The following is a 25,949-nucleotide window of genomic DNA, read 5'->3' on the forward strand; positions in this document are numbered from 1 at the left end:
TTTAGTTACTTTGTTCAATGGTTGTTGGTGCCATTTACAAAGAAATAAAATAGTGCTAACAAAGAGTTCCTGTTGTGGCTCAGTTCCTGTTGTGGCTACAAGTATCTATGAGGAGGATGTGGGTTCTACCTGGCCTTGCTCAGTGGGTTAAGGATGTGGCAATACTCTGGCTGTGATGTAGGTGATAGCTGCAGCTCTGATTTAACCCCTAGCCCAGGACCTTCAGTTTGCCACAGATATGACCCTAAAAAGGAAGAAAAAAAATAGTAGTGATAACAGTTTTTTTTAGGGCCTCACCTGTGGCATATGGAAGTTCCCAGGCTAGGGGTTGAATCTGAGCTGCAGCTGCTGGCCTATGCCACAGCCACAGCAATGCCAGATCCAAGCTGCGTCTGTGACCAACACTGCAGCTTGTGGTAGCGCTGGATCTTTAACCCACTGAGTGAGGTCAGGGATAGAACCCGCATCCTCATAGAGACAAAGTCAGGTCCTTAACCTGCTGAGATACAATGGCAACTCCTAGAATAATGCTAACAATTTTTAATGGAAAAATGGATTGTTCTGTGGGCTGATCCTTCTCATCCTCCAAATGCTTTACTTGGTGCTCTTTATCTTGGGGCTTTGTGTGATTTTGGGGTTTGTGGGAGTAACCAGATGTTGGCTGTAAAAGTAGAGCTAAGTAAGTGTTTTTGTCAATGGAATAGAAATTGCCTTCCTCATTTCATAGGGAACAGGCTTCTCTACTGTTTGTGACATGGTAAAAGATAGATAAGTTGAAGCAGTAATATTAGGTAGGGAAATGATGATAGGTTTACTGGATCCTTGGGACACTGGGCACAAATAAAATGTGTTTTTCCAAATGTCATTTGGATGCTTTGAGAGCTAGGCATTTATTCATCTACATCCCCAACCCCTTCTCACTCCTTCCCCATCACCATAAGCTCCCGCACTTTGATACCCAGTTGAAATTTTGGAAATCATTCAAGGAGCCACATATATAAATAGACACAATGTAAAGTAACTTCTTTTACTGTATAAATTACCCTGCTGAAGGTTAATCATTGGTGTAGCCTGGCTCTTTTGTAGTTACATCAGGGTTTATTTATAGTCCAGAGCTGAAGATTTCTTCCTGTGTCCAGCAAAATATAGATTATGCTGGAACAGAATATCTTTTGTGAAGGTGGAATTCAGTCTGTGGTAATTGATGATAAGTAGGATGTTTTTCTGATGTACACTATCCTTAAAATGTTTTTAATGTATTCACTGGTAGGAAGTGAATGAAGCCTAAAAATCCCTCAGGATGATTTACAATCTATGATATACTAAGGCCTGGTAAGACTGGCACATCTGTTACAATGGTAGAGTGTTCAATATTAAAAAAATACAGTAACCTATGGTAACCATAGGGACCAAAATGTCTCCTATAAAACCAAAGAATGTATCAACCTACAGACACATTATTTCCCCATTATCAAGGAAAAAAAAAGATAGGGCTGATCTAAAAGATTATTTAGTCTACATTTCTACATCCTGTTAGGATTATACCTAGCCATGTTGATAAGACACTCATTCCTACCCAACAACAACAAGCACAAAAATACAAAAGCTACTGACTGTATGCTGGCTATAGATTTGAAATGTAAATTGAATAAGAAGATGTGGGTATATTATCTGATGAAGATAGCGATGAAAATTTCCTTGGTCTTCACATACATTCAAAGCCATTATTCTAAGCATGATAATAAGGATTTCTCCATCTTTGCTGACTTGAGAGGAAATTACTTTGATCTGTAGCCTGAAAGATTCAGTTTAAAGGGGAGGTCTTGGTGGGGAGAGTTATCAGGAGGGTCAGTGAATGAAATGAACAGAGTATAACCTTTACAGCAAAGTTCATGCCTAATATTGACACTTAAGATTTAACATTCACTCTCTGTCTCTTGTGAAAAGTTTGGTTAAAAACATGTGGACTATTGAAAATTCTTGATGCTCTTATTTACCAGCTTGACTTATTGTAAATATCATATGAAATTCATTTTAGTGGAGGAAAGAAGCATTTAGGGTTCATAGTGCAGGCTTATCCAATGTGAGCAGAGAGGAGGCTTGAGAAGAGAGAGTAGAGACATTTTTATCCTAATAAATCCTATTGTAACAGGGATAAAGTGCTCCATTATTGGTACATATGTTCATTACATTTCTTACAAACATACCAGCTGAAAATTAGTTTACTTTCTAGAAAATCAATGGTTGCATTTTACAAACATCATTCGTAATTTTTAGGAAGTTTATACTTGGTATACATTAAGGAGAATATTGATTTCACTGTTTTTCTCTTAATTATTTGAAAAAGTTATATAGTACATACTTTAGAGAAATAAATTTTTCTTTTTGCCTGTAGTATACAGTGTCCAAAAAAAAAGAGATAAAGTAGAAATCTTTAATATAATTAGGGAAACAGTTTTTGTCTAGTAAAACCACTCAACTCACAAGTTTGAAATTTGACTGGAAAGCAAGAGCATTTGGAACTTTTTTCCCAGAAAAATAAAATTGTTCTACAAGTTTTAAACAAAGCCAATACACTATTTTTGAATGCATGTTCATGATGTTTAGGATATATATCCTTTTAGGATATGAGAGGATCAAATTTCAACATAGATAATTATCCTCATCTACAGATGAATGGATTAAAAAGATGTGGTACATATATACGATGGAACACCATTCAGCCATAAAAAGGACATAATAATGCCATTTGCAGTAACATAGATGGAAATAGAGACTCTCATACTAAGTAAAGTAAGTCAGGAAGAGAAAGACAAATACCATGTGATATCACTAAATCTAAAATATGGGCACAAATGATCTATCTACAGAACAGAAACAGATCATGGACATGGAGGACAGACTTGTGTTTGCCAGGGAGGAGGGTGGAGGGAAGGGGACTGATGAGGAGTTTGTGGTCAGTAGATGCAGACTGTTACATTTAGAATGGATGGGTGATGGGGTCCTGCTGTATATACAGGAACTGTATCTGGTCTCTTGGGTTAGAACATGATGGAAAATGAAAAAAAATGGATGTGCGTGGGTGGCTGGGTCAATTTACTGTACAGCAGAAACTGAAGGAACATTGTAAATCAACTATACTTTAATAAAAATTAAAAAACCAAAATTATCCTCACTGTTCACATGGGGTGCTGACTTCAGTGTAGTGCAGTGGTTAAAACTAAGACTCTTGGGTGTCACTTAGTCATTCAATCATTCAGTAGACATTCTGGCTGACTACTGCATTGTAGGCTAATCCCAGGCATTTGGGACATAAGAATAAACAGGACAGAAAGAAGCTTGCCTTTAGGAAGTGTACATTATAGGGTGAGACAAGCAATGGACAAGTAAATAAACAAATAATAACTATAGAGAAAATAAACAGGTTCTGAAAGAGTGGTTAGTTTAATCAGGGTAGTTTGATTTGACCTCCTAGAGAGGTAACATTTGAGCTGACAGATTTTAATCTCAATTCTCCCTGGTTCTGTGATATTGAAACTTCTCTGAATTCAATTTTCTTATCTATGAAATGAAAATACTACCTAGAGCTAATATGAGGCCCAAAGAAGATAGCAAAGTAACACAGGGTAGCACATATTAAATACTTAGCTAATTAATAACGGGTAATTACTGTTTTGCTAATAAAGTAAATATTACTCCAAAAGGACCAAGAAGCAGTTTTTTCATGATGGTACATTCCGCTCTGGCCTCAAGGAGCACTGTTTCTCTCTATTGGCAAGGAGAATCCCATCCTGGGGGCCTGATTGACTGATTTGTATTAAAACAGCTGGAGAGACCCTGAAAGGAAAGCTTGGTCCACACTAGCAGGAGTGCTGGTGAGCTGGTTGTTCAAATAAGGGTGCCTGAGTCCCAGCTAAAAATTTCTGCCTTTTCCAGGATTTACATGTTCTCTCTTTCAGGAGGCAGACTCTAGCCTAAGTAGAAGGTTTTTGGACCCTGAGAAACTGAATTTTAGGCATCTTTCCATTTTTGTTGTTTTCCTCTTTTTCCCCAAATGTTAGGTCAAAGCATGAGGGATAGAAGGATCTGAAGAGGGGAAACAGATGTTTATGCTTATTTCACAATCGTAGGGCTGGGTGGAAAAGGAGCAGTAAGAACAGCATCCAGGACAGAACTGCACCAAATCCACCCCAAGGATCTTAGGCTCTTTCCTGTTTTGTTAAAACTACTTTGCTTCTTCCCATGCAGTAGTGTTCTCTAAGTTTTCCTCTGTGATGGCTCTGAAGGCCTCACAGTCATGCTGATTATTGTTTTGCAGACAGCAGGCTCAGTGATTCACATTTAGACAGCTCTGCCAATTATGCCTGAGGCTGTGCTCCCAGCAGCTGGTGATTGGTGCACCCGAGTTTGCCTAGTTAGTCTTCTTTCTGCTCTGCTTTATAAATTCCACGACTCCCTGTTCTGACTCTCCTAGCTTTCCCCACCTCACACTAGCCCTCTCCCAGTACTCTTTCTCTCTCTTTCTTGCTTTTTTTCTCTTTCTGCCTGTCTGCCTGCCTTACTCTCTCTTTCTTTCCTTTTTTCGGGTTGTTGCTAGTGCTTTTATTCATTTATTTTTATTAAAGTATAGCTGATTTACAGTGTTATGCCAATTTCTGCTGTACAGCAAAGTGACCCAGTTATACATGTATATACATTCTTTTTCTCATATAAACTTCCATCATGTTCTATCCCAAGAGATGCTTATCCTTTTTTTTTTCTTCTCAGTTCTGCACCTGCAGCATATGGAAGTTCCGAGGCTAGGGGTCTAATTGGAGCTGCAGCTGCTGGCCTCTGCCACAGCCACAGAAACATGGGATCCGAGCCACATCTGTGACATATACCACAGCTTGCAGCAACGCTGGATCCTTAACCCACTGAGTGAGGCCAGGGATTGAACCCACATCCTCACAGATACTAGTCTGTTTCTTAACCCACTGAGCCACAATGGGAGCTCCTGATTATCCATTCTGAATGTAATAGTTTGCATCGACAATGCCAAACTCCCCGTCCATCCCACTCCCTCCCGCCTCCACCTTGTCAATCACAAATCGGCTCTTCATGTCTGTGTCTGTTTCTGTTCTGTAGTTAGGGTCATTTGTGCCATAATTTAGATTCCACATATAAGTGATATCATATGGTATTTGTCTTTCTCTTTCTGACTTCTTGGGTATATATCTGGACAAAACCATAATTCAAAAAGATACATGCACCCCTATTTCATTGTAGCACTATTCACAACAGCCAAGACATGGAAACAACCTAAATGTCCATTGACAGATGAATGGATTAAGAAGATGGGGTACACCTACTATGGAATACTGCTCAGCCACAATAATGAAGGCAATAATGCTATTGTAGCAACATGGATGCAACCAACACTTTTTTATTTTCAGCCTTGTAGATTCTATTTCTTCCAGGGTCTCTTCTATGCCCAGAACTTTTTAAAACACACTCTGGATCCTCATTTAGGAATTTGCCACCTGTTTCTGATAGGCTTTAAAGGCCTCTTCTGTTTTATTTCTCCTACTAGAAACTAACAAGTCAAGAAATTATATATATATATGTATATCTATTTTAACTTGCTTTTTACTGATTAATAGTTGATTATAGAATTGTTCCTCTTTACTTGATTTGAAGGCATAATTATAGCATAAAGGGTTTTTTAAACTTTCTAAATTACAATAGACTGAACTATATGTACTTATGATACTTAAATCATTTTGAACTAACAAAAAATGGTCATTTCATAGGTTGCTTGTTGAAATTTATATTTACAGCTCTTTTTTTCAGTGGGTCTGGAATAATAGCCCTGGTATGGACAAAAAAAAAAAAATCTGCATTTTTTTTTTCCTTTTTGAAAATTGAAGTATAGTTGAAGTATACAGTTGTGTTAGTTTCAGGTGTAAAGCAAAGTGATTCAATTATGTATAAATATATACATGTAAATTTTTTTTTAGATTATTTTCTATTATAGGTTTTTATGAGACATTGACTATTGTTCCCTGTGTTACATGGTAAATCTTTATTGCTTAGCTTACCTATTTTATGCACAGTAGTTTGTATTTGTTAATTTAATACTCCTAATTTATCCTTCCCACCTCCTTTTTTCCTTTGGTAACCATAAGCTTGTCTTATATGTCTGTGAGTCTGTTTCTGTTTGGTATATAGATTCATTTATATTTTTTCTCAATTCCATATATAAGTGATATCATATAATATTTGTCTTTGTCTGACTTACTTCACTTAAGGAATTCTCTAGGTCCATCCATGTTGCTACAAATCCATTATTTCATTCTTTTTTTATGGCTGAGTAATATTCCATTGTGTGTGTGTGTGTGTGTGTGTGTGTGTGTGTGTATGTGTGTGTGATAGCATATCTTCTTAAACCAGTTGTCTGATAGGTATTTGGATTGTTTCCATGTCTTGGCTATTGTGAATAGTGCTGCTGTGAAAATTGGGGTGCATGTATCTTTTCAAATTAGAGTTTTTGTCTTTTCCAGATATATGCCTATAAATGGGATTGATCCTGCAATCAATGATCCAAATGGGATTGCTGGATAATGTGGTAGCTCTTTGTCGGTTTTTTTAAGGAACCTCCATATTGTTTTCCATAGTGGCTGCACCAATTTATGGTATCTGCATTTTTTTTTGCTTTTTAGGGCCGCACCCACAGCATATGGAGGCTCCCAGGCTAGGGGTCCAGTCAGACCTACAGCTGCTGGCCTACGCCACAGCCATAGCAATGCAGGATCTGAGTTGTGTCTGTGACCTACACCACAGCTCATGGCAATGCCAGATCCTTTACCCACTGAGAGAGGCCAGGGATTGAACCCGCAACCTCATGGTTCCTAGTTGGATTTGTTTCTGCTACACCATGACGGGAACCGGGGTATCTGCATTTTTAACAAGCAGGTTTTTATGATGACCAGGCAAATGTGGGAAGCACAACATGTCATTCATAGTGGAATAAACATCCAATTAAATATGGCATGTAGGGCAATTTATATTGTTTATGGGTCTATTGTACCTGAAGTAAGGAAGTTAAACTGAGTATGTTGATGTGGTGATAATTACTAAGTGTTCATTAAAATCTGTTCACCCTTTCTTTGGGGATATAGCTAACCTCCCGTACAGTGGTGTGTGGCCTACAGTTTAACTTCTTTCCAATGAAATGTGAATATAAGCCATGCCTGCTGCCTTTGGACCTGGCTAATACCACCCCTCCTTCCCCTCACTCCACTGTATTCTTCCATCTTCTACTGTCTAGATATAGTGCACCACAAAGTCCTACCCAGAAGGAGAGCCACAAGATGGAAAAAAGTAGATCCTTGAATGACCAAATGGAGCAGAACCATCTCACGACTCTGTCCACACCTGTTGTCTGAACAAAAAACAGAATTATAATAGTTTGAATCATTATATATTTGAGTCTATTTGCTTCAGTATCCTAGCTTATCTAGTGTGGTGCCATCATTACAAAACCAAAAAAAAAAAAAAGGGTGTTAGCTTAATTCTTAAGTAGCAGATGGTTTAAAAAACAACAACAACAACAACAAAAAACAGAACAGACTAGAAAGATGAAGATCTGTGTTACACCATGTCAAGACATTTTGAAAAACTATTGTCTGGAAGGTAAACCTAGTTCTTACTGAGTCTATAGCACTCAAAGAAAAGATTGGGAAAAGCCAGAATATTAGAGTATATTAATTATTACTATGTTTATCAAGGTGTTACAAGAAAGAAAAGAGTTGAATTGTTGTTTTTTAAAGCAGAGATTAATAGAACACAAACATTAATGGTCTTATAGAGTTGGAAAATTGATTATTTTGGGGTTCCACAAGTAGTAGATATAATTTAAAAAGGATTTAAGCAAAAAACACATCCATTTCTCTGTTTAAATAGGGAAAAAATTCTCTGTCAAAGATCTAGGATGTTGTCTTCAAAGCTAAGCATTCTGCTCCATATGGCCTCTATGTAGCTATTATTATTTTGAGAGCAAAAGGCATTGGCTAGAAGAAGCAGACAAAGTATGTTCAAGAAGTATGTCTAGTAAGGACATACTTTGGTCTTGAATGTGATGATTGGTACAGGGAATTTACCAGAAGCCTAATAAGTTTTTGAGAGAATTGTATTTCCAAAGAAACTCCAAACTTGGCCTAAATAGTCCTATGACTATAAAACAACACCTGAGCCCTGAAATTGCACAACCGTGAAAGTTGTTCAGAATCCCCAAGGCCCAATTCAGACATGTGTTATGGTGAATAATAGATAGGGAAAACTTTCTAGAAACCCAAGCCAGGGAAAGTTGAGAATAATTGATGAAGAAGTTACTCCCAGAGAATAGCATGAGGGTAAATTCAAGAAACTTCCCTCACTGCCAGGGCAGGAATCTTCCCAATGTTTGCCATCAGGATTCTGTTATTGCTATGTCTCCCCTATTCTTTCCTTTCTGAAAGGGGGTTTGAATATTGTGGTTATTTCATCCCTGTTCTGTCATTGTCTAAGAGGTGACTGAACCCCAAGAAGCCAAGTACCCAAGTACAGTACTTTCCATAATGTATCTTTTATTGGACCCCAAGATCCATGTTTGCAAATACTAGACATCACCTACAGATGCTGGACTTTAACTTGTTTTGGTAAAAGACTAGGGTCTCTGGGTGGTCCCTCTTGGGAAAATGGTGAGTTTGTTTTACATGTGAGAAAAGGTGGGCAAGGATATTTTGTGGCTGGAGGGTCTGACACAAAGAGAGATGTTTTTAAGTTTTCATCAAAATCCATTCTTCCTCATGGATGGAACTAGAGACTCTCATACTAAGTGAAATAAGTCAGAAAGAGAAAAACAAATACCATATGATATCACTTATATCTGGAATCTAATATATGGCACAAATGAACCTTTCCACAGAAAAGAAACTCATGGACTTGGAGAACAGACTTGTGGTTGCCAAGGGGGAGCGGGAGGGAGAGGGAATGGAATGGAGTGGGAATCTGGGGTAGATGCAAACTATTTCACTTGGAACAGATAAGCAATGAGATCATGCTGTGTAGCACTGGGAACTGTATCTAGTCAATTGTAATGGAGCATGATGGAGGATAATGTGAGAAAAATAATGTATCTATGTGTGTGTGTGTGTGTGTGTGTGTGTGTGTGTGTGACTGGGTCACTTTGCTGTACAGTAGAAAAGTGACAGAACACTGTAAACCAACTATAATGGGAAAAATAAAAATAATTATAAAAAACAAAACAAAACAAAAAATCCATTCTTCTCTCTCTGGACATGTAGGTGGGTTTTATTACCCAGCTTCCCTTAGACCCAGGTGTGGCCTTATGACTAAGTTACCTTCCCTGGGGTTTGACTGGAAATGATGTCCATCACATCCAGGCCTGGCCCATAAAACTTTCTATTCAGGTTTCTCCATCTCTTTTTCTTTAGGCTTGCTGGATGCAGATAACTATGAGATCTTAAGGGATGGGAGGGTCACAAGATGCAAAGAATCTGGGTCACTAAATGACTAAATGGAGGAAAATAGCCTCACTGAGTTGAGTACCTATTCAGGACTATAAATTAACAAGGAACATCCTGGCCATGGTGTTAATCCTTTACCTGTTTACCTGTTATATAGCAGGTTATCATACCCTAACTAAGAGTGGTTTTTTTGATTAACGTTATTACCTATGAACCTACACACTGCTTATATTGTTTATTTACTATTTCATGGCCTCTACTTTAAGTTATTTAACATTGGGTGAATTGGTTAATAACTTTATGACTTGGATGAAAAGAAATAAAGTACCTAGGAATAAGCCTACCTAAGGAGGCAAAAGATCTTTGTTCCAAAAACATAAGATACTGATGAAAGAAATTAAAGATGACACAAACAGATAGAAAGATATACTATGTTCTTGGATGTGAAGAATCAATATTGTCAAAATGACTATATTACTGAATACAGTCCATAGATTCAGTGCAATCTCTATCAAATTACCAATGGCATTTTTCATAGAACTAGTACAAATATTTAAAAATTTATATGGAAACACAAAAGACCCCAAATAGCCAAAGCAATCCTGAGACAACAAAGATGAATGGAATTCCTTCTGTGGCACAGTGGGTTAGGAACCCAGTTGTGGTTTGGATATGATCCCTGGCCTGGGAAATTCCATATGCTGCAGGTGTGGCAAAAAAAAAAAAAAAAAAAAAAAAAGGAATAAAGCTGGAGTGATCAGGCTACCTAACTTCAGACTATCCTACAAAGCTACAGTAATCAAAACAGTATGGTACTGGCACAATAATAGACACATAGATCACTGGAAAAGAAAAGAGAACTCAGAAAAATACCCACATACATATGGTCAGTTAATCTATGACAAAGAAGGCAAGAATATGCAATGGAGAAAAGACAGTATCTTTAATAAGTGGTGCTAGGAAAACTGGACAGACACATGTAAAAGAATGAAATTGGAGGCATTCTCTAACACCATATACGAAAATAAACTCAAAACAGGAGTTCCTGTCATGGCTCAGCAGTAAAAAGCCCAAATAGCATCCATGAGGATGTGGGTTCAATCTGTGGCCTCACTCAGTGGGTTAAGGATCTCATGTTGCCATAAACTGTGGCTCAGATCTGGCACTGCTGCAGCGGTGGTGTAGGCTAGCAGCTACAGCTTCAAATCGACCACTAGCCTGGTAACTTCCATATGCTATGGGTGTGGCCCTAAAAAGACAAAGAACAAACAAAAAACTCAAAATGTATTAAAGACCTAAGTGTAAGACTGGATGTTATAAAAACTTTCAGAAGAAGACATAAGCAGAATCCTCTTTGACATAAAACATAGCAATATCTTTTTAGATCTTTGTCCTAGACTACTGCAAATAAAAGTAAATATAAATAAATGATACCTAATTAAACTTAAAAGCTTTGCAAATCAAAGGAAACTATAACCAAAATGAAAAGACAACTTACAGATTGGGAGAAAATATTTGCAAATAATGTAACTGACATGACTTAATTTCCAAAATATATAAAAAGCTCATATAAGCCAATGACAAAAAACTCCAAACAACCCAATTAAAAAATGAGCAGAAGATCTAAAAAGACATTTCTCCAAAGACGACATACAGATGGCCAACAGGCACATGAAAAATGTTCAACATTGCTAATTATTAAAGAAATGCAAATCAAAACTACAATGAAATATCACTTTACTCCAGTCAGTATGGCCATTATCAAAAAGTCTACAAATAATAATGCTGGAGAGGGTATGGAGAAAAAGGAACACTCCCACACTATTCATGGGAATGTGAATTGGTACAGCCACTATGGAGAATAGTATGATGTGTCTTAAACTAAAAATAGAGCTGCCTGCAATCCCACTCTTGGCATATATCTGTAGAAAACTATAATTTGAAAAGATGCATGCATGCCAATGTTCACAGCAACAGTATTCACAATAGCCAAGATATGGGAAACCAACTGTCCATTGACAGATGAATGGATAAAGAAGATGTGGTATATATACATAGTAACTGCAAAAAAGAATGAAATAACACCATCTGCAGCAACATAGATGGACCTAGAGATTATCATACTAAGTGAAGTAAGCCAGACAAAGACAAATACCATATGCCACTTATACGTGGAATCTAAAATAACATACAAACGAACTTATTTACACAACGGAAATAAACCTAGGGACACAGAAAACAAACTTATGGTTACTAAAGGGGAAGGTGGGGGAGGATAAATTAGGAAGTTGGGATTAACATATACACACTACTGTATATAAAGTAGATAATCAACAAAGGAGCACAGGGAACTATACTCAATGTTTTTAATAATTTCTAAGGAAAAAAAAACCGAAAAAGAATATATGTATACATATATAACAGAATCGCTGTGTGGTATACCTGAAACTAACACGACATTGTAAATCAACTATACTTCAGTTAAAAAAAAACAAGAAACTGTGCATTTTGGTTTCCACATCAGTAAAAATTGGGAGAATAATAACACCTAATAGGATCATTGTGATGAGGCAATGAACTGATGTATGAAAGTATCTCACATATGCTAACTCATAGCAAGGACTATGAAAGTGTGTAGCTCTTATTGTTGTTGTTAGTACAACAACTAGTGGCATTTGAATTTCATAGCTAAATACCACACTGCTTGTTGAATCACACATGGCCATAATGAAATTCACAGTGATATTGCAAATGGATAACATCATAAATAAAACTGTATTGTGAACCAAGACAAAACACTGAATGAATACACATGAATCAGGTCCTTTTGTCTTGTAAAAATTAGGCACATCCAAAAAGTTGGTAGACTTCAGATTATTCAGGAGCAATGCCAAGTCACTTTGTGATTCACAGTGGGTCATATTGAATTCATGGTGGAATTTATCCTGAGTGCATTATACCCGGAAAATTAACTGTTCGAATTCCGATAACTAACCCAAAGGGTGGCATGGATTTTTGTTTGTGGGAAAGTAACTTTTCAGCCTTATTAGAATGTGTATCCTAATACAGAGGGTAGGGCCTTTGTAGATCCTTGTGATCTTGTGCTCAGGATTGGTGAGGGAGATAGTTTCTGATGAGTTTTCTTACCTGTCCTTTTCTCCCAAGCCTCATGTTAGTTGCCCAATGTCATGCTATCTTTTAATTTTTATTTTTTTTTTTTTGGCCACACCTGCAGCATATGGAAGCTCCCAGGCCAGGGATCAAATCTGAGCTACAGCTGCACCCTGCTCCACAGCTATGGCAATGCCAGAGTCTTAACCCATTGTATGGGGCCAGGGATTGAACCTGTGCTTCAGCAGTGACCTGAGCTTCTGCAGAGACAATGTCTGATTCTTAATCTGCTGTGCCAGAGCAGAAAGTCATGCTGGCTTTGTAGAACAGGACAACTATATCCAAAAACATAGATAGCCAATGTACTAAGCTATCTCTGAGCCACGTTTGTTCTTGGCCCTATGAGAAGAGGGAGTGATGGCAGATTCTGAAAACCCTATCCTGCAAATAATGTACTGTTTACCTGAAGCCCAACCTCATTGGACAGTTAGTAAAATTTATGAAGGATTTCCTGGCTTGGACAGTGAAAGGATCCAGGCCATGTGGGACTAAAAGTCTTGGTTACAGGGAGCCTGACCACTGAAGCCTGAATTGGTCGCAGGCCTTGGTTTGTTGCCAGCTAAAGCTGGAATGCAAGAGGGCTGTGAACTGCAGATGCAGTTTCTGATCCCAGGAGCATGACTTTTCTTGAGTCACTCTGGTCGCAAATACTTAATTTTCTTTTTACTTCTTCTACTCTTTCTTACTTCTAAGAAATGAAGCCCACAGTTTACCCCTGCAGTATGCTTTGGCTTTCTGAGTGTAATTTCCATGCCAGGAGACCCTGAATGCACTTGCTCTCATAGGCATCCAGTGCAGACTGTGGAAGGAACTGTCTGTATAGTTCCTGGCACTGCACCTTTGATGTGGCATCCAAGAGGCCAGAAAAAGCATCAGATACACATCACACTGCCTCAGGAAGAGATATTGGGTTGAATGCCTACAAGACTTTGTTTTTATTTAAGTTTTTTTTTTATTAAAGTATAGTTGATTTACAGTGTTCTGTCTATTTCTGTTGTACAGCAAAATGACCCATTCATACGTATATGTACATTCTTTTTCTCATATTCTATCATGTTCTATCACAAGTGACCAGATATAGTTCCCTATGCTATACAGTAGGACCTCATTGCTTATCCATTCTAAATGCAATAAGACTTTGGATTTTTGACCATCATGGAATTTAGAATAAACAGAGTGAGTAATTCAACTGGCCCTGTCTTGTCTTTTTCACATATTTCCTTTGTATTTTTGCCTAAGGTAAAAAACTTTGTGATTTATTTCATAGTCCCATGAGAGGTATTTTAGGTTTCCTTTTGGCTTACAAAAGATGAATCTCACCCATTCTCTAGGGACCTTCAGAGGTCTTTAAAAAGAACAAAAGAGAAACTCCTGAGTAAATATTCCCAAATGGGCAGAACTATGTCATAACTTTATAGGCCTCAGGCTTTGTTTTTTGTCAATCTTTGTTATTTGTTTTTTGTTTTTTTTTTTCCTTGTGGATTTGACATAGTTTCCCACCCTCCCGGCTCTGGCCATTAAGGTTATGATTGAGTCTACCTGGGACCAACCACCGATTAATTAGGTGGAAAAAGTTTAGAATTGACTTTCAGCTCTTTGTGAAGAGAGATTCCTTTTACATCTCACTGAGCTGATAGAACAAACTAGATTTTTTCCCCCTTTCCACAAATTGTGTTAATTTCCTGCACAGGCAGCCTGGGTTTGCAAATAGCGACTTAAGCTTTGAAACACAGGTGGTTTTCTTAGAGGGATGGATAACAGAAGAAAGAGCAATAGATAAGACCACTTCTCACATAGAGGATGATGGAAATGGTGAATGAGGTATGTCACGCAAGGCTTCAATTTGAATGGGATTAATTTACACAGTCATGCACATAAACATACAAACCATGAGTATAATCTAACTCAACATATAACCTAAACTAGAAACGGAAGTGTTATCTTTGTGTCATATAAAACATCAATTATACTTTATCAGTGAGTGGTCTGCCACAAAGCTCAAAGCTAAAGATAAGATGAAAACAGGATGGAAGAAGAAATGTGGTTTTTCTACAGCAAGCAAGCATGAAATCTCTAAAGCTTGTTAGGCTGTCTTGAGACATCCTGGAAGGGAGTAGGTAGTAGTGCCCAGAGATGTTTCTTATAAGGCACAATTGTAAAAATCATGAGTGGCCCTGTCTACCTTCCTTCTACTGCCTCCTTATTAGACCCAGGGTTTCTTGGGAACATGCTCTTTTATTAAGAACTATAAATGTTTGAATGGGCTACTCAAAATTTAGGTAAGCTTTTGAATATAATGTAAGTGGAGGAATTTAAGTACATCCCATCTATTTCCAAATGAAACTTAGACATTGTAGAAATACATTATTCCATAAATGTGACATCGACCCTTGGGTCGATAAAATTCAATGCTGTATTACAATTGGAGTAGAGATAAAATGATTATTTAAAATGTGAACAAAAATTTCAAAAATATGATACATTTTTTATAATACATAAATATTTTATATGTTCATTTGCAAAGATACATCTCTTGGGCTAGCAATTTGTTCATTTATGCATCAAAGTTTTGACGGACCAGGAATTATCTAAGGAGTAGTGGGACTCAAATGATTAAGACTAATTCATTAATTTAGTAACTATCCACTGAGCATCTGCTTTACGTTGAGTTATGTTTTAGAAGATGGGAATAGAGCAGTGAACACAAAGTCTGCCCTCATGGAGTTTACATTCCAGTGTGGGATAGAAATGGAAAGCAAATAAATATAATGTCAAATAGTGTTAACATCTTATGAAGAAAGATGAAGCAGGATAAAAAGTTAAAGAGTAACTCTGCATGCCTGTGTTTGTGTTATTTTGTATGAATGCATTAAGCAATGTGATCAACTGAAGCTGAGGAAGATTGGGTAGAGGGAATAAGGTCAAGCTGGGGGAAGAGCAAGTGCAACATCTTCAAGGAAGGAAAGAGTTTGGTGTGTTTGAGGAATGTCAAGATAGATGGGGTGGCTAGAGCAGAAATACTGATGAGCAGAGAGTAAGGAGATGAGGTTGGGGAAGAAACAGGGACAAGTTATGGAGTGCCTTGTAGATTCTTATGTGACAGTGTAAGAGTTCAATCAGTTCCTATATGAGGAGGGTGGTGGCAGGAGAGTTAGCATCTTTGTGATGAGAAGATCCCTCTCCTATGGAAACACTCACTTCCTTGCACTCCTAGGTGTATTTGGCTCATATCTTTATTTCCCTTATAACCTAGATGAAAGAGCATGAGATAATTGTGTACTTAAAAAAGTACAAAGTGTAAATCAAAGTAACAGTGTGTGGGAATGCTTCCTACGTGCAAAGTATTGCTTTGGGTACAGTGACTGATTTCTTGAGCACTAAAATATGGAGTAGCCAAAATCTAAGATACTTTGATGCTCAAATAACAGTAAGCATGTACATGACTGAAATAGAAAGTAATTTGATCCTAGTGAAATCTACTGGTAGTTCAGCCTTTGTTTGACCTCTAACATTTTTTTTGTTTTAATCGGATGACTTTATCTCTAAAGATGGTTTTACCTTTTTCCTTGACCCTGGACTGTAATTGGTTCACCCAATAGATGAGGATAGGATATACAATTTTTTTCTTTTTTTTATTTCTTTTTTTTCTTTTTTTTTTTTTTTTTTTTTTTTTGCTTTTCAGGGCTGCACCTGTGGCATATGGAAGTTCCCAGGCTAGGGGTCGAATTGGAGCTACAGCTGCTGGCCTACGCCACAGTCGCAGCCACAGAAACATGGGATCTGAGCCACATCTGGGACCTATACCAAAGCTCACAACAAAACCGGATTCTTAACCTATTGATCAAGGCCAGGGGTGGAACCTGACTCCTCATGGATCCTAGTCAGGTTCATTAACCCCTGAGCGATGAAGGGAACTCCCATAATTTTTAAAAGCACTTGACACCTCTCCCTTTAGTAGATTTCAGGTTCTATTTTTTTTCTTTAGCGTTTGCAACTGTGGCATATGGAAGTTCCTGGGCCAGGGATTGAATCCCAGCTACAGCAGCAACAATGCCAAATCCTTTAACCCACTGTGGCCAGGCTGGGGATTGTATCCACACCTCAGCAGTGACCCAAGCCACTGCAGTCAGATTCTTAACCCACTGTGCCATGGAGGGAACTCCTTGGGTTCCATTTTTGATCTAAATGTTTTTGAAATTAGATGAGCCATTTCCCTATTTTTGGCAAAAAAGAAGTTGTAAAATAAATAACTTTTGCAAAGATGTTTACAAGTCAAGTATCCTAATAACTTTCTGAAGTTGCAAACCTGATTTTATGATTAGTTTTTTTTTTCCTTCTCCAAGTGAAAGTCTATTTGTACTTCTCCTTATTCTGTTCTCATTGAAATATTCTTCTCTGGGCATAGTCTTATATTTTCAGAAAAACTTAAGGAAGCCAGCGTTCAAGTTTGCTCTTAATTTCTCCAACTATAGAAAAACTTGCTGTGAAGTAGATACTATTTTCAGTGTGGTTCTCCCCCTGTCTGCTGGGTAATAGGGCCATCAGTCATGTACATGTTGTCGTAAGAGGAGACAAAGGTGATTGTTTAACTCTGGAAAAGAAGCTCCTTCCTACAGAAAGGATCTCAAATGGCCCTACAGCAAAGTCAACACTCACACAGGTTTCCTGTGGGCCATTTCCCCTCTGCTGCTCTGGACCCAAAGCCAAAGGGAGGAAGAGACCTTTTCCTCTGGCAAAATCTCAAATCTGTAACTCAAGCTGATCTCACAGTGATCAAGTGGATTACCATATTCCAAAAAGTTATACGATCTAGGCTATTGTAAACTTGAACCATTTTATGAATTTGCTTTTAAGAAATTTAGTGAGATTTGTTTTGGAGACTAAGAAAAAAAGAAAGTCAAAATGGAAACATTTAAATAAGCTATCACACTATAAACTTTAGAAAACTATATATATATATATATACCTGAAAGAATTAAATTATTGATCACAGTATCTTAACTATCAGATCTTAAAGTATTTTATGGCATGTTTCATCCTTTGGGGACATACTTTGAAATGACCAAAAATCTTATTTTTCTCTTTATTTTTACTTTTAAAATAATTAATTAAAAATGTCTCTTTTAACTTAAGAAACAGATTACCTAATAGGTATTTAAAATCTTTGAATACTTTTCCTACAACCTACCTCCACAGGAAAATGAAAGTACAGTAGGACAGCACCAATTGTTATAGAAAAATGAATGTTGTAATGTTATTAATCTCAGCATTTCATGTATCAACAGCATACAGTGTGTATATGAGAAGTGACAAGAACACTTTTTTTTTTAACCAGTTATGTGGTTAGGGGGTGATTTTTTTTTTTTTTTAAAGAATTGTGATACAATTACACTACATTTTAAAATGTCCACATGAAAAAAAGTTGATGAATTTTCAGGCAAAAATTGAATAAAATCTCTGGCCCCAAAACCTACAGGGCAGTTCAGGGAGTTTCCCAAGCTTATTCATTTGGTTAAGGGGGAGCAGTGTGTTACGATCAAGTTGATACACACATTGTTCTCACAGTTCCAGCAAGGACAGTGGTGGGAGCGTATGCCCGTTACCTGGCTCCTGCCAGGCCCGCACCCAGTCCTGACACGAGAGCTAAGCCAGGCCCCTCTGAAGCTGGGGTGTCGCCTCCCGCAGCATGTACCCCACAGGCAGGGGCAGGTTTTCCACTGTCTTACCTGCGTAGTGGTCAAACACGGTGGGCACGTACTCCTCTGGGAAGGCGTCATTGGCGTAGCTCATCAGCAGACAGGTCTTCCCCACGGCGCCATCCCCCACCACCACACACTTGAGCATCTTCTTCTCCTCGTGGCCGCAGCCGCAGCTCCTATCCTTTCCCTCCTGGCAGTTCATTCTCGCCGCTCCAGCTGCCGAGGCTGCTGCCGCCGGGGCTTCTCCTGCTTCCCCTCAAGCCCTTGAAGCCAGCGGCAGGCTGAGGATCACTCTGTCTTACTTTGGGTACCTGGGGTCGTGTCCCAGGCGTCTGGCACATGCCCTCTCCCTCACCATACTGGTCAAGAAAGGTAACACACACGGGGGAGAATGATTAAAAGCATCTGTCTGCTTTCCCCATCAGTTAGAACTAAGAAACCCTCATTTTCACCGAATTCTAGTGGCTTCCTGGCCGTCTAGAAATTTCAACCGCCTGAGGGTTTCCACTCTGGTCTCCTGTTCTCCAAGCTTGGCTGAAGACACAGTGGAATTTTGCTAAATCTTCCCCATTTCCCAATTCACATCTAACATGGAGGAAAGCCGGGCTTTTTAATGGAGTTTTCCCTTGCTTCCTCCAGCTTGCCGAGTGTCAGGAAATCATGGGTTTCCTGCTGCATTCCATATTAGGATCAGTGGGCTGGAGAAGGCTGCAACAATGGGAGCTCTGTGTGTGTGTGTGTGTGTTTGTACTTGTGGGGCAGGCTGCCAGGACCTGGAGTGGGAAAACACTAGGGGTCCCACTGCCGACTCAAGCTGTCAGACTTCCTGTTTCATCTCTGGCCGGGGAGGCTGTTTGCCTGTAGCTGGCTGGGAAGAAGCTGACGAGAGGATGGAAACTGGAGAGAACTGTCTGCCTTAGAAACAGAGGGGATGGTTTAAATGAGTGGAGAACACCACACCAGCCCTGGTAGGATAACATCTGACGTCATCCCTCACTGAGTCACGACCTGTTAGAAGCCTGCAAATTAAAAATGGACAGTTCTTCACACACTTAAATGAGAAACTTTAGGCAGTTTGTCCTGGCAATGAAGAGGAAAACCTTCCAGAGATTCATTGTTTCCAAGGGAAACATTCTTGTAGATCATAGGTATAAGCTGTGCAATCAGGTTTATAAGCTGCCACATTGGAGCACAGTGCTCAAATGTGTATTCCAGACACAGACATTTTTATGGCTGTAGCACATAAGAAATCAACCAGATGTGGGATGTTTGCATCTTCTTATTAGTGAATAAACACACATGCACTTGGCTCATATTCATTCTTGGAGATGAGAGTATGTGGGATGGCTCTATTGGTTTGATTCTGGCCCCCAAACGCTGCTTTTGTTTGAACAGTCCTATTTTTGATTTAGTCTTCTCTCCACTTGGTCAGCCTGGCCCTCTTCAGTTACAAAGGAGCCATGGCAGCTCATTTATTTGTCTATTGGGTCACTCAAAACGAAGCCCTCTTGAAGCTCTGTGTTTGATTAATGTACTTGGTTTTAGAAAAGAAGTGGCACTCTGCAAGTGATTTTGACAAATGGGTCAAGTACTTTTTGATGGGGGAGCTGTGTGTTTCTTTGAAATTTTGAGCATGGAGTTTTATGAATTCAAATTATCCAGTCGATGTGAGGAGGGGTTTTTTTGGGGGGGGCATAAGTCTGTATTAATATTGATATATATCCATATCCATATGCCACTGTGTAATAGATGTGGCCTCACATTTCTACTGTGTTGGCATATAGTAACTTTTGCCATAGTGTTAAGTATCCCAATATTTCTATCCTATAGAGGGATGGTGTTTAGGTCAGGTTGTGTAACTATAAGACTATGTTGCTGTAACAACTCTCCATGCTCAAGTTAAAATAACATGCTCAATGACATATCACCTCAGACCTGTCAGAATGGCTATCATCAAAAAGTCTACAAGTAACAAATGCTGGAAAAGGTGTGGAGAAAAGGGAACCCTTGTATAGTGTTAGTGAGAATGTAAATTAGTACAGGCATTATGGAGAACATATGGAGTTTCCTTGAAAAACTAAAAATAGTTCTATCATATTATCCAGCAATTCCACCCCTGGGTATATATCTTGAAAAAATGAAATCTCTAACTGAAAAAGATGCCTGCACTCAAGTGTTCATAGCATCACTGTTTACAATTGCCAAAATATAGACCCAAACCAAGTGTCCATCAGCAGACAGCTGGATTAAGAAGATGTGATGCATAGAACAATGGAATGTTATTCAGCTATAAAAAATGAGATTCTGCCATTTGCAGCAACATGAATGGACTTAGAGAACATTAAACTTAGTGAAATAAGCCAGACAGAGGACAATTATTGTATGTTATACTTATATGTAGAATCTTAAAAAAAAAAGAATGTTGGATTCAGTTGGCTAAAATTTTGTTGAGAATTTTTTTGTGTCTACATTTGTCAAAGATATTGGCCTATAATTTTCTTTTTTGTAATATCTTTGTCTGGTTTTGGTATTAGGGTGATGGTGGCTTCATAGAATGTCTTTGGGAGTGTTCCTTCTTCTTCAACCTTTTGGAAAAGTTTAAGAAGGAAGGGTATAAGGTCTTCTTTGTATGTTTGGTAGAATTCACCTGGTCTTGGAATTTTGTTATTGGGAGTGTTTTTATTACATATTCATTTTCATTTCTAGTGATAAATTTGTTCAGTTGATCCACTTCTACTTGATTCAGTTTTGGCGGGCTGTAAGTCTTTAGAAAGTTGTGCATTTCTTCTAGGTTGTCAAATTTGTTGACATATAACTAAAAAACGAATGTATATGAAAAAGAAATAAAACAAACTCATTGTTACCAAAGGAGAGAGGGAAGTAGGAGAGGGACAAATTAGGGGTTGGGATTAACAAACTACTACATACAAAATAGATAAACAATGAGGATATACTATATAGCACAAGGAATTATAGCCATTATCTTGTAATATCCCATAAAAGAGTATAATCTGCAGAAATACCAAATCTTTATTTTGTACATCAGAAACTAATATTGTAAATTAACTATACTTCAATAAAATAGATAAATAATGTGTATATCTTGCTCTCATTGTATCTGTATAGTGTATGTCATCTTTATCCAGGAATCCCAGCTGATGGAGCAGCCACATGGAGGATATTGATTACTGTGACAGAGGAAGAAATTAACATAGTAAGTGACATTGGCTCTTAAAGCTTTCTTCTGGAGGTTATACTCCAGCTCACATTCAGTGACCAAGGCAAGACATACTGAGGCTAGGGTCACCAGGGTGAGGAGTATCATTCTGCCATGTGCCAGGAAGGAGGGAACTAAATTTTGGTGAACAGCCTGAATAATTTAGAGATAGTGTAGACAACCAGAGAGGGTTTAGCTGAAGTTAAGCAAGAAGTATGGAAGTTAAGTTGTTTATGTTTAGTGCCTTTCTGAAGCACTTGAAGGCCCCTATGGTTGCATGTGATTTAGATAATTGTATTTTCATTTAGTCTACTTGAAACATCTGGACTATGTAGTAATAAAATTGCAATTGGTTCAAGTGGAAAGGCTGCACCAAACAAATCCATGCAGGTGAAGGAGTGATTGACAGTGTCAAGAACCCCCATCCCAAAGACGGAGGAGGCACTTTGAGGACTATCGTGGAGGTTTCTAAGATCAGGCAGGAAACATGACATGAGAGTTCTCAAACATGGTAGCCCAGCCTGTGTACCTAAATAACACCGCAGCCCACTGAGCACTTGGCCTAGGAAGAAAGGAGAAATTGGATGGGTGAACATTTTTACACCTGTGTTAACCTAAACCGTGCACCAGCAGACAAGATATTTAAGTCCATGCCTATTGCTATGTGGAGGGCAATTCAACAGATGTTTGAAACCTGAAGCAGCCAATTGTGGGTCTTTTACCTCTATCTCAAAAATAAGATCTGGCAGATTGGATTATACACAAAAGTGAATCATGGCCATTGAGAATATTGGCAATATTCTCAAGATAGACTTGTTTCATTGCTGTTTACTCTCCCCCTTGCACCCTGCGCCACCCCACACACTGAATTGATTATTTATAGGGAAAATCTTTGAGACATCCTAGTGAAAGTGGTCAAAAAGATGAGCATTTTATTAGCCTGTTGATTATATGGATCATGAGTCCATGTGAGAATAAATCTTTTTAAATATTAAAAAACTGACCTGAATCAGAATAATAGAATCTTAAAAAAATAAAAGCAATTTGGCATTGCTCATATAGGTCCATGATTTCATAGAATTGCAACTACTTGTCCAGATAGAATGGTTAAGAATATACTTTAATTTCAGAAGTTTATAGGTATGAATTTAAAAGTGGTATGAAGACCACTTGCTAAAATATTCTTTACTAGATGCCTGTACTTTAGGATCTTGGGCCAGATGTCAATGACATTTTGTGGTTGAGTGGTGGTTTTGTAGCTATTCATTATTTGGTTTACCTCAAGCACCAAGTTTACACAAACTTACCAGCACATTGTTGAAATCTTGCTGGGCGATATTTCCAGCTTTTTCCAAGAGATCTTAATTCCCTGGCTCCCTCTTGTCCTCTGAGTTTTGGTTTCAAATGAATTTTCCCAAATGTCAGCAGCATTTTTACATAAAGTTCTGATTCCTCTGATTAAGTCCAGTTTTCATCTGACTTTAATAAAAAAGCGTAGACTTTCTCTCCCATCTATTTTTTTTTCTTTTGTGCTTGAAACTAGATGTTACATAGGGAAATAATGCAGTTGGGTCAGCTACTCTGCTTCTGGATTAGCCTCTATGTAGGAGACTGTTTTGACTCAGCCTTAGGAATGTTGGATGCCTAGCCCAGCCTCGAGTCACCCCCACTCCAGAAGAAGCACCCTTTGCGGTAACATGGAAGTCCGGCCTCTGGTGGCGGAGGGTACCGTGTGAGGCAGGAGGGCTGCCTAGTTCTAGCGGTTCTGACCCGAATCTCCCATGGAGACTAAACCTCAAGATTGTTGGAGCACTGCTAAACATTACCAGGTTGTCCTAGGACTGGCCTAAGCAGGACTTACTCCTCTCCAAGGCCAGGGAGCCATTGCCATTGGGGACATTTTCAAATCCACCCCCCCTCCTTGCCTTTTTTTAAATCTGTCAGGTCACCTGCACTCAGCCTCTGGCTATTGCCCATGTCATATATCATGGATCATATCATAAACATGTATCAGCCATGATTTCTTAGATGTGATCTTTTTATAGTTATAGAGATTACTTTCACTTTTCTTGCTTGAAGGAATTTTCTTTGCCAAATCTCTTAATTCTGATAGAAATAGGTTACTTGCAAAGCTAAAGAACTTCTTTAGGCCAGTTTGGCCAGTAATGGTCAAAGTGTGTGTGTGTGTTTTTTCTGTGTTTCACTACCTTAATCCTTAGAGCCTTGTTCCAGAAAGCTCTGGGTGATCTGATTTTTTTTTTTTTTTTTTTTTTTTTTTGGTCTTTTTGCTATTTCTTGGGCCGCTCCCTCGGCATATGGAGGTTCCCAGGCTAGGGGTCCAATCGGAGCTGTAGCCACCGGCCTATGCCAGAGCCACAGCAACGTGGGATCTGAGCCGCGTCTGCAACCTACACCACAGCTCACGGCAACGCTGGATCGTTAACCCACTGAGCAAGGGCAGGGACCGAACCTGCAACCTCATGGTTCCTAGTCGGATTCGTTAACCACTGCGCCACGACGGGAACTCCTTTTTTTTTTTTTTGGCTTTTTAGGGCCGTACCTGTGGCACATGGAAGTTCCCAGGCTAGGGGTCAAATCAGAGCTGCAGCTGCTGGCCTTTGCCACAACCACAGCAACTCAGGATCCAAGCTGCATCTGCAGCCTACACCACAGCTCACAACAAAGCTGGATCCTTAACCCACTGAGCAAGGCAGGAATCGAATCCAGATCCTCATGGATACCAGTCCGGCTCATTACCACTGAGCCACCATGGGAACTTCCATGACTTTTTTTTTTTTTTTAAATCTCTCTCAATAGAAACCCAGAGGTTAGGGAATTTTGAGTTTCCATTGTGGCTCAGCAGGTTATGAACCTGACTAAAATCGACGAGGATGCAGGTTTGATCCCTGGCCTCGCTCAGCGGGTTAAGGATCCAGCGTTTCTATGAGCTGTGGTTTAGGTTGCAGATGTGGCTTGGATCTCGTGTTGCTGTGGCTGTGTTGTAGGCTGGCAGCTGCATCTCCGATTCCACCCCTAGCCTGGGAACTTCCATTTGCCACAGTGCGCCTCCCTCCCCCAAACAAAACAAAACAAAACAAACAAAAAAGCAGACAGATAACAGTGTAGAAAGAAACACTGATTCCTGATTCCCCATATTGAAGAGATGTGTTTTGGAAGATGGAGAAATTTGAAATTGGGGTGGTCCTGGGTTGTTCCTCATCGAGCTCATGGAGCAGGAAATAGCTTGTGGGAATAGCCATCTTAGAATCAAACAAAGATCCTTGATGATTGTCTCAACTGGTTAGCGATATAAGCCCAAGAAGCCTAAGGTCATTGGACTGGTCATTGTCTGGGCAGACAAGCATCACAGTGTCAGTGCCACAGCCGAACTTCTGTGGATTCTGGACCACACCCCATCTATTGCCTGGTTTGCATGTGGGATCTATTGGGAGAGTGAAAAATATTGGTGTAGCTCTTCACCTCTGCTGAAAAATTAAAAATTAGACCTCTATCTAGGATGCATTATTGTCATGTAAAAGTTAATACATAGAGGATTGAAGGGCCTCTCAACAATGACAGGATATGGGATATGTACAAAATTTAAGGGGATATGTACAAGGAGGCATTTTGTTGTAGTGACTGAATTGAACACAAAAATGAATCCTTTTGAGAGCCTGCACATTCCTGGCCAACTCTTTGTGGTGAAACAATTTAGCAAATGCGGAGGGAAATGAAATTCTACTTTGTAGACTTAATATGTCTGCTTATATTTCCTGAACACCCGTTTGATAATTAATTTGTATCTAGAAATCATGGGCATCAGAAGAAAGGGACGTAAAGACTACCAAGGCTGAAATGAGATCACAGCTCCATTCTCAGATTCGGGGTTTGCACATGGAAAGGACCGAGAGGAAAGATCTGGAAACTGACTCCCAGTGGGATAAGTGGAGTGGGAGTTAGGGGATGAAAACACCTTCAAGCAAGGCTATGAGAATCCTCAGGACAGAGAAAGGAAGAGACCCCTGGGCAGAGGGTGGATGGAGTCGTTATGGAGAAGGACACATGGCTTTCATGTTGAGTGCCCTAGAAAAGCAGCCTGTTGACAATAAGAGTTGTTAAGACAGAGTATTCCTATGAAGTGAGAATTCCAGACAAATTTATACAATTTTCTTTTCTGTTGTTTTCTATTCACTTTTTATTGTGCTGATTTATTAAAAACACCGTGAATACTTCAACAGTGTTAAATAATGGTTTCTAGTTGGCATCTATTGTTTGTTTGTCATATAATATCTGTCAATTATTTTTTTACTTTAGCTTGTTTTTTGGAAAACTAAAAAATTATAATCAATTTTA

At 38.9% G+C, this 25,949-nt stretch overlaps 1 protein-coding gene across 1 annotated transcript in view; it reads right to left on the reverse strand.

Annotated features, from left to right (window-relative positions):
- The window catches only part of RHOJ (ras homolog family member J), an 82,280-nt gene extending 63,699 nt beyond the window's left edge, over positions 1 to 18,581 (reverse strand). Inside the window, 1 exon segment of the mRNA NM_001168417.1 lies at positions 18,407 to 18,581. Within this exon segment, the coding sequence (NP_001161889.1) occupies positions 18,407 to 18,581 (175 nt within the window).

The sequence above is a fragment of the Sus scrofa genome, chromosome 1 (genome assembly GCF_000003025.6).
Source record: "Sus scrofa isolate TJ Tabasco breed Duroc chromosome 1, Sscrofa11.1, whole genome shotgun sequence".
In the NCBI taxonomy this organism is placed as follows: domain Eukaryota; kingdom Metazoa; phylum Chordata; class Mammalia; order Artiodactyla; family Suidae; genus Sus; species Sus scrofa.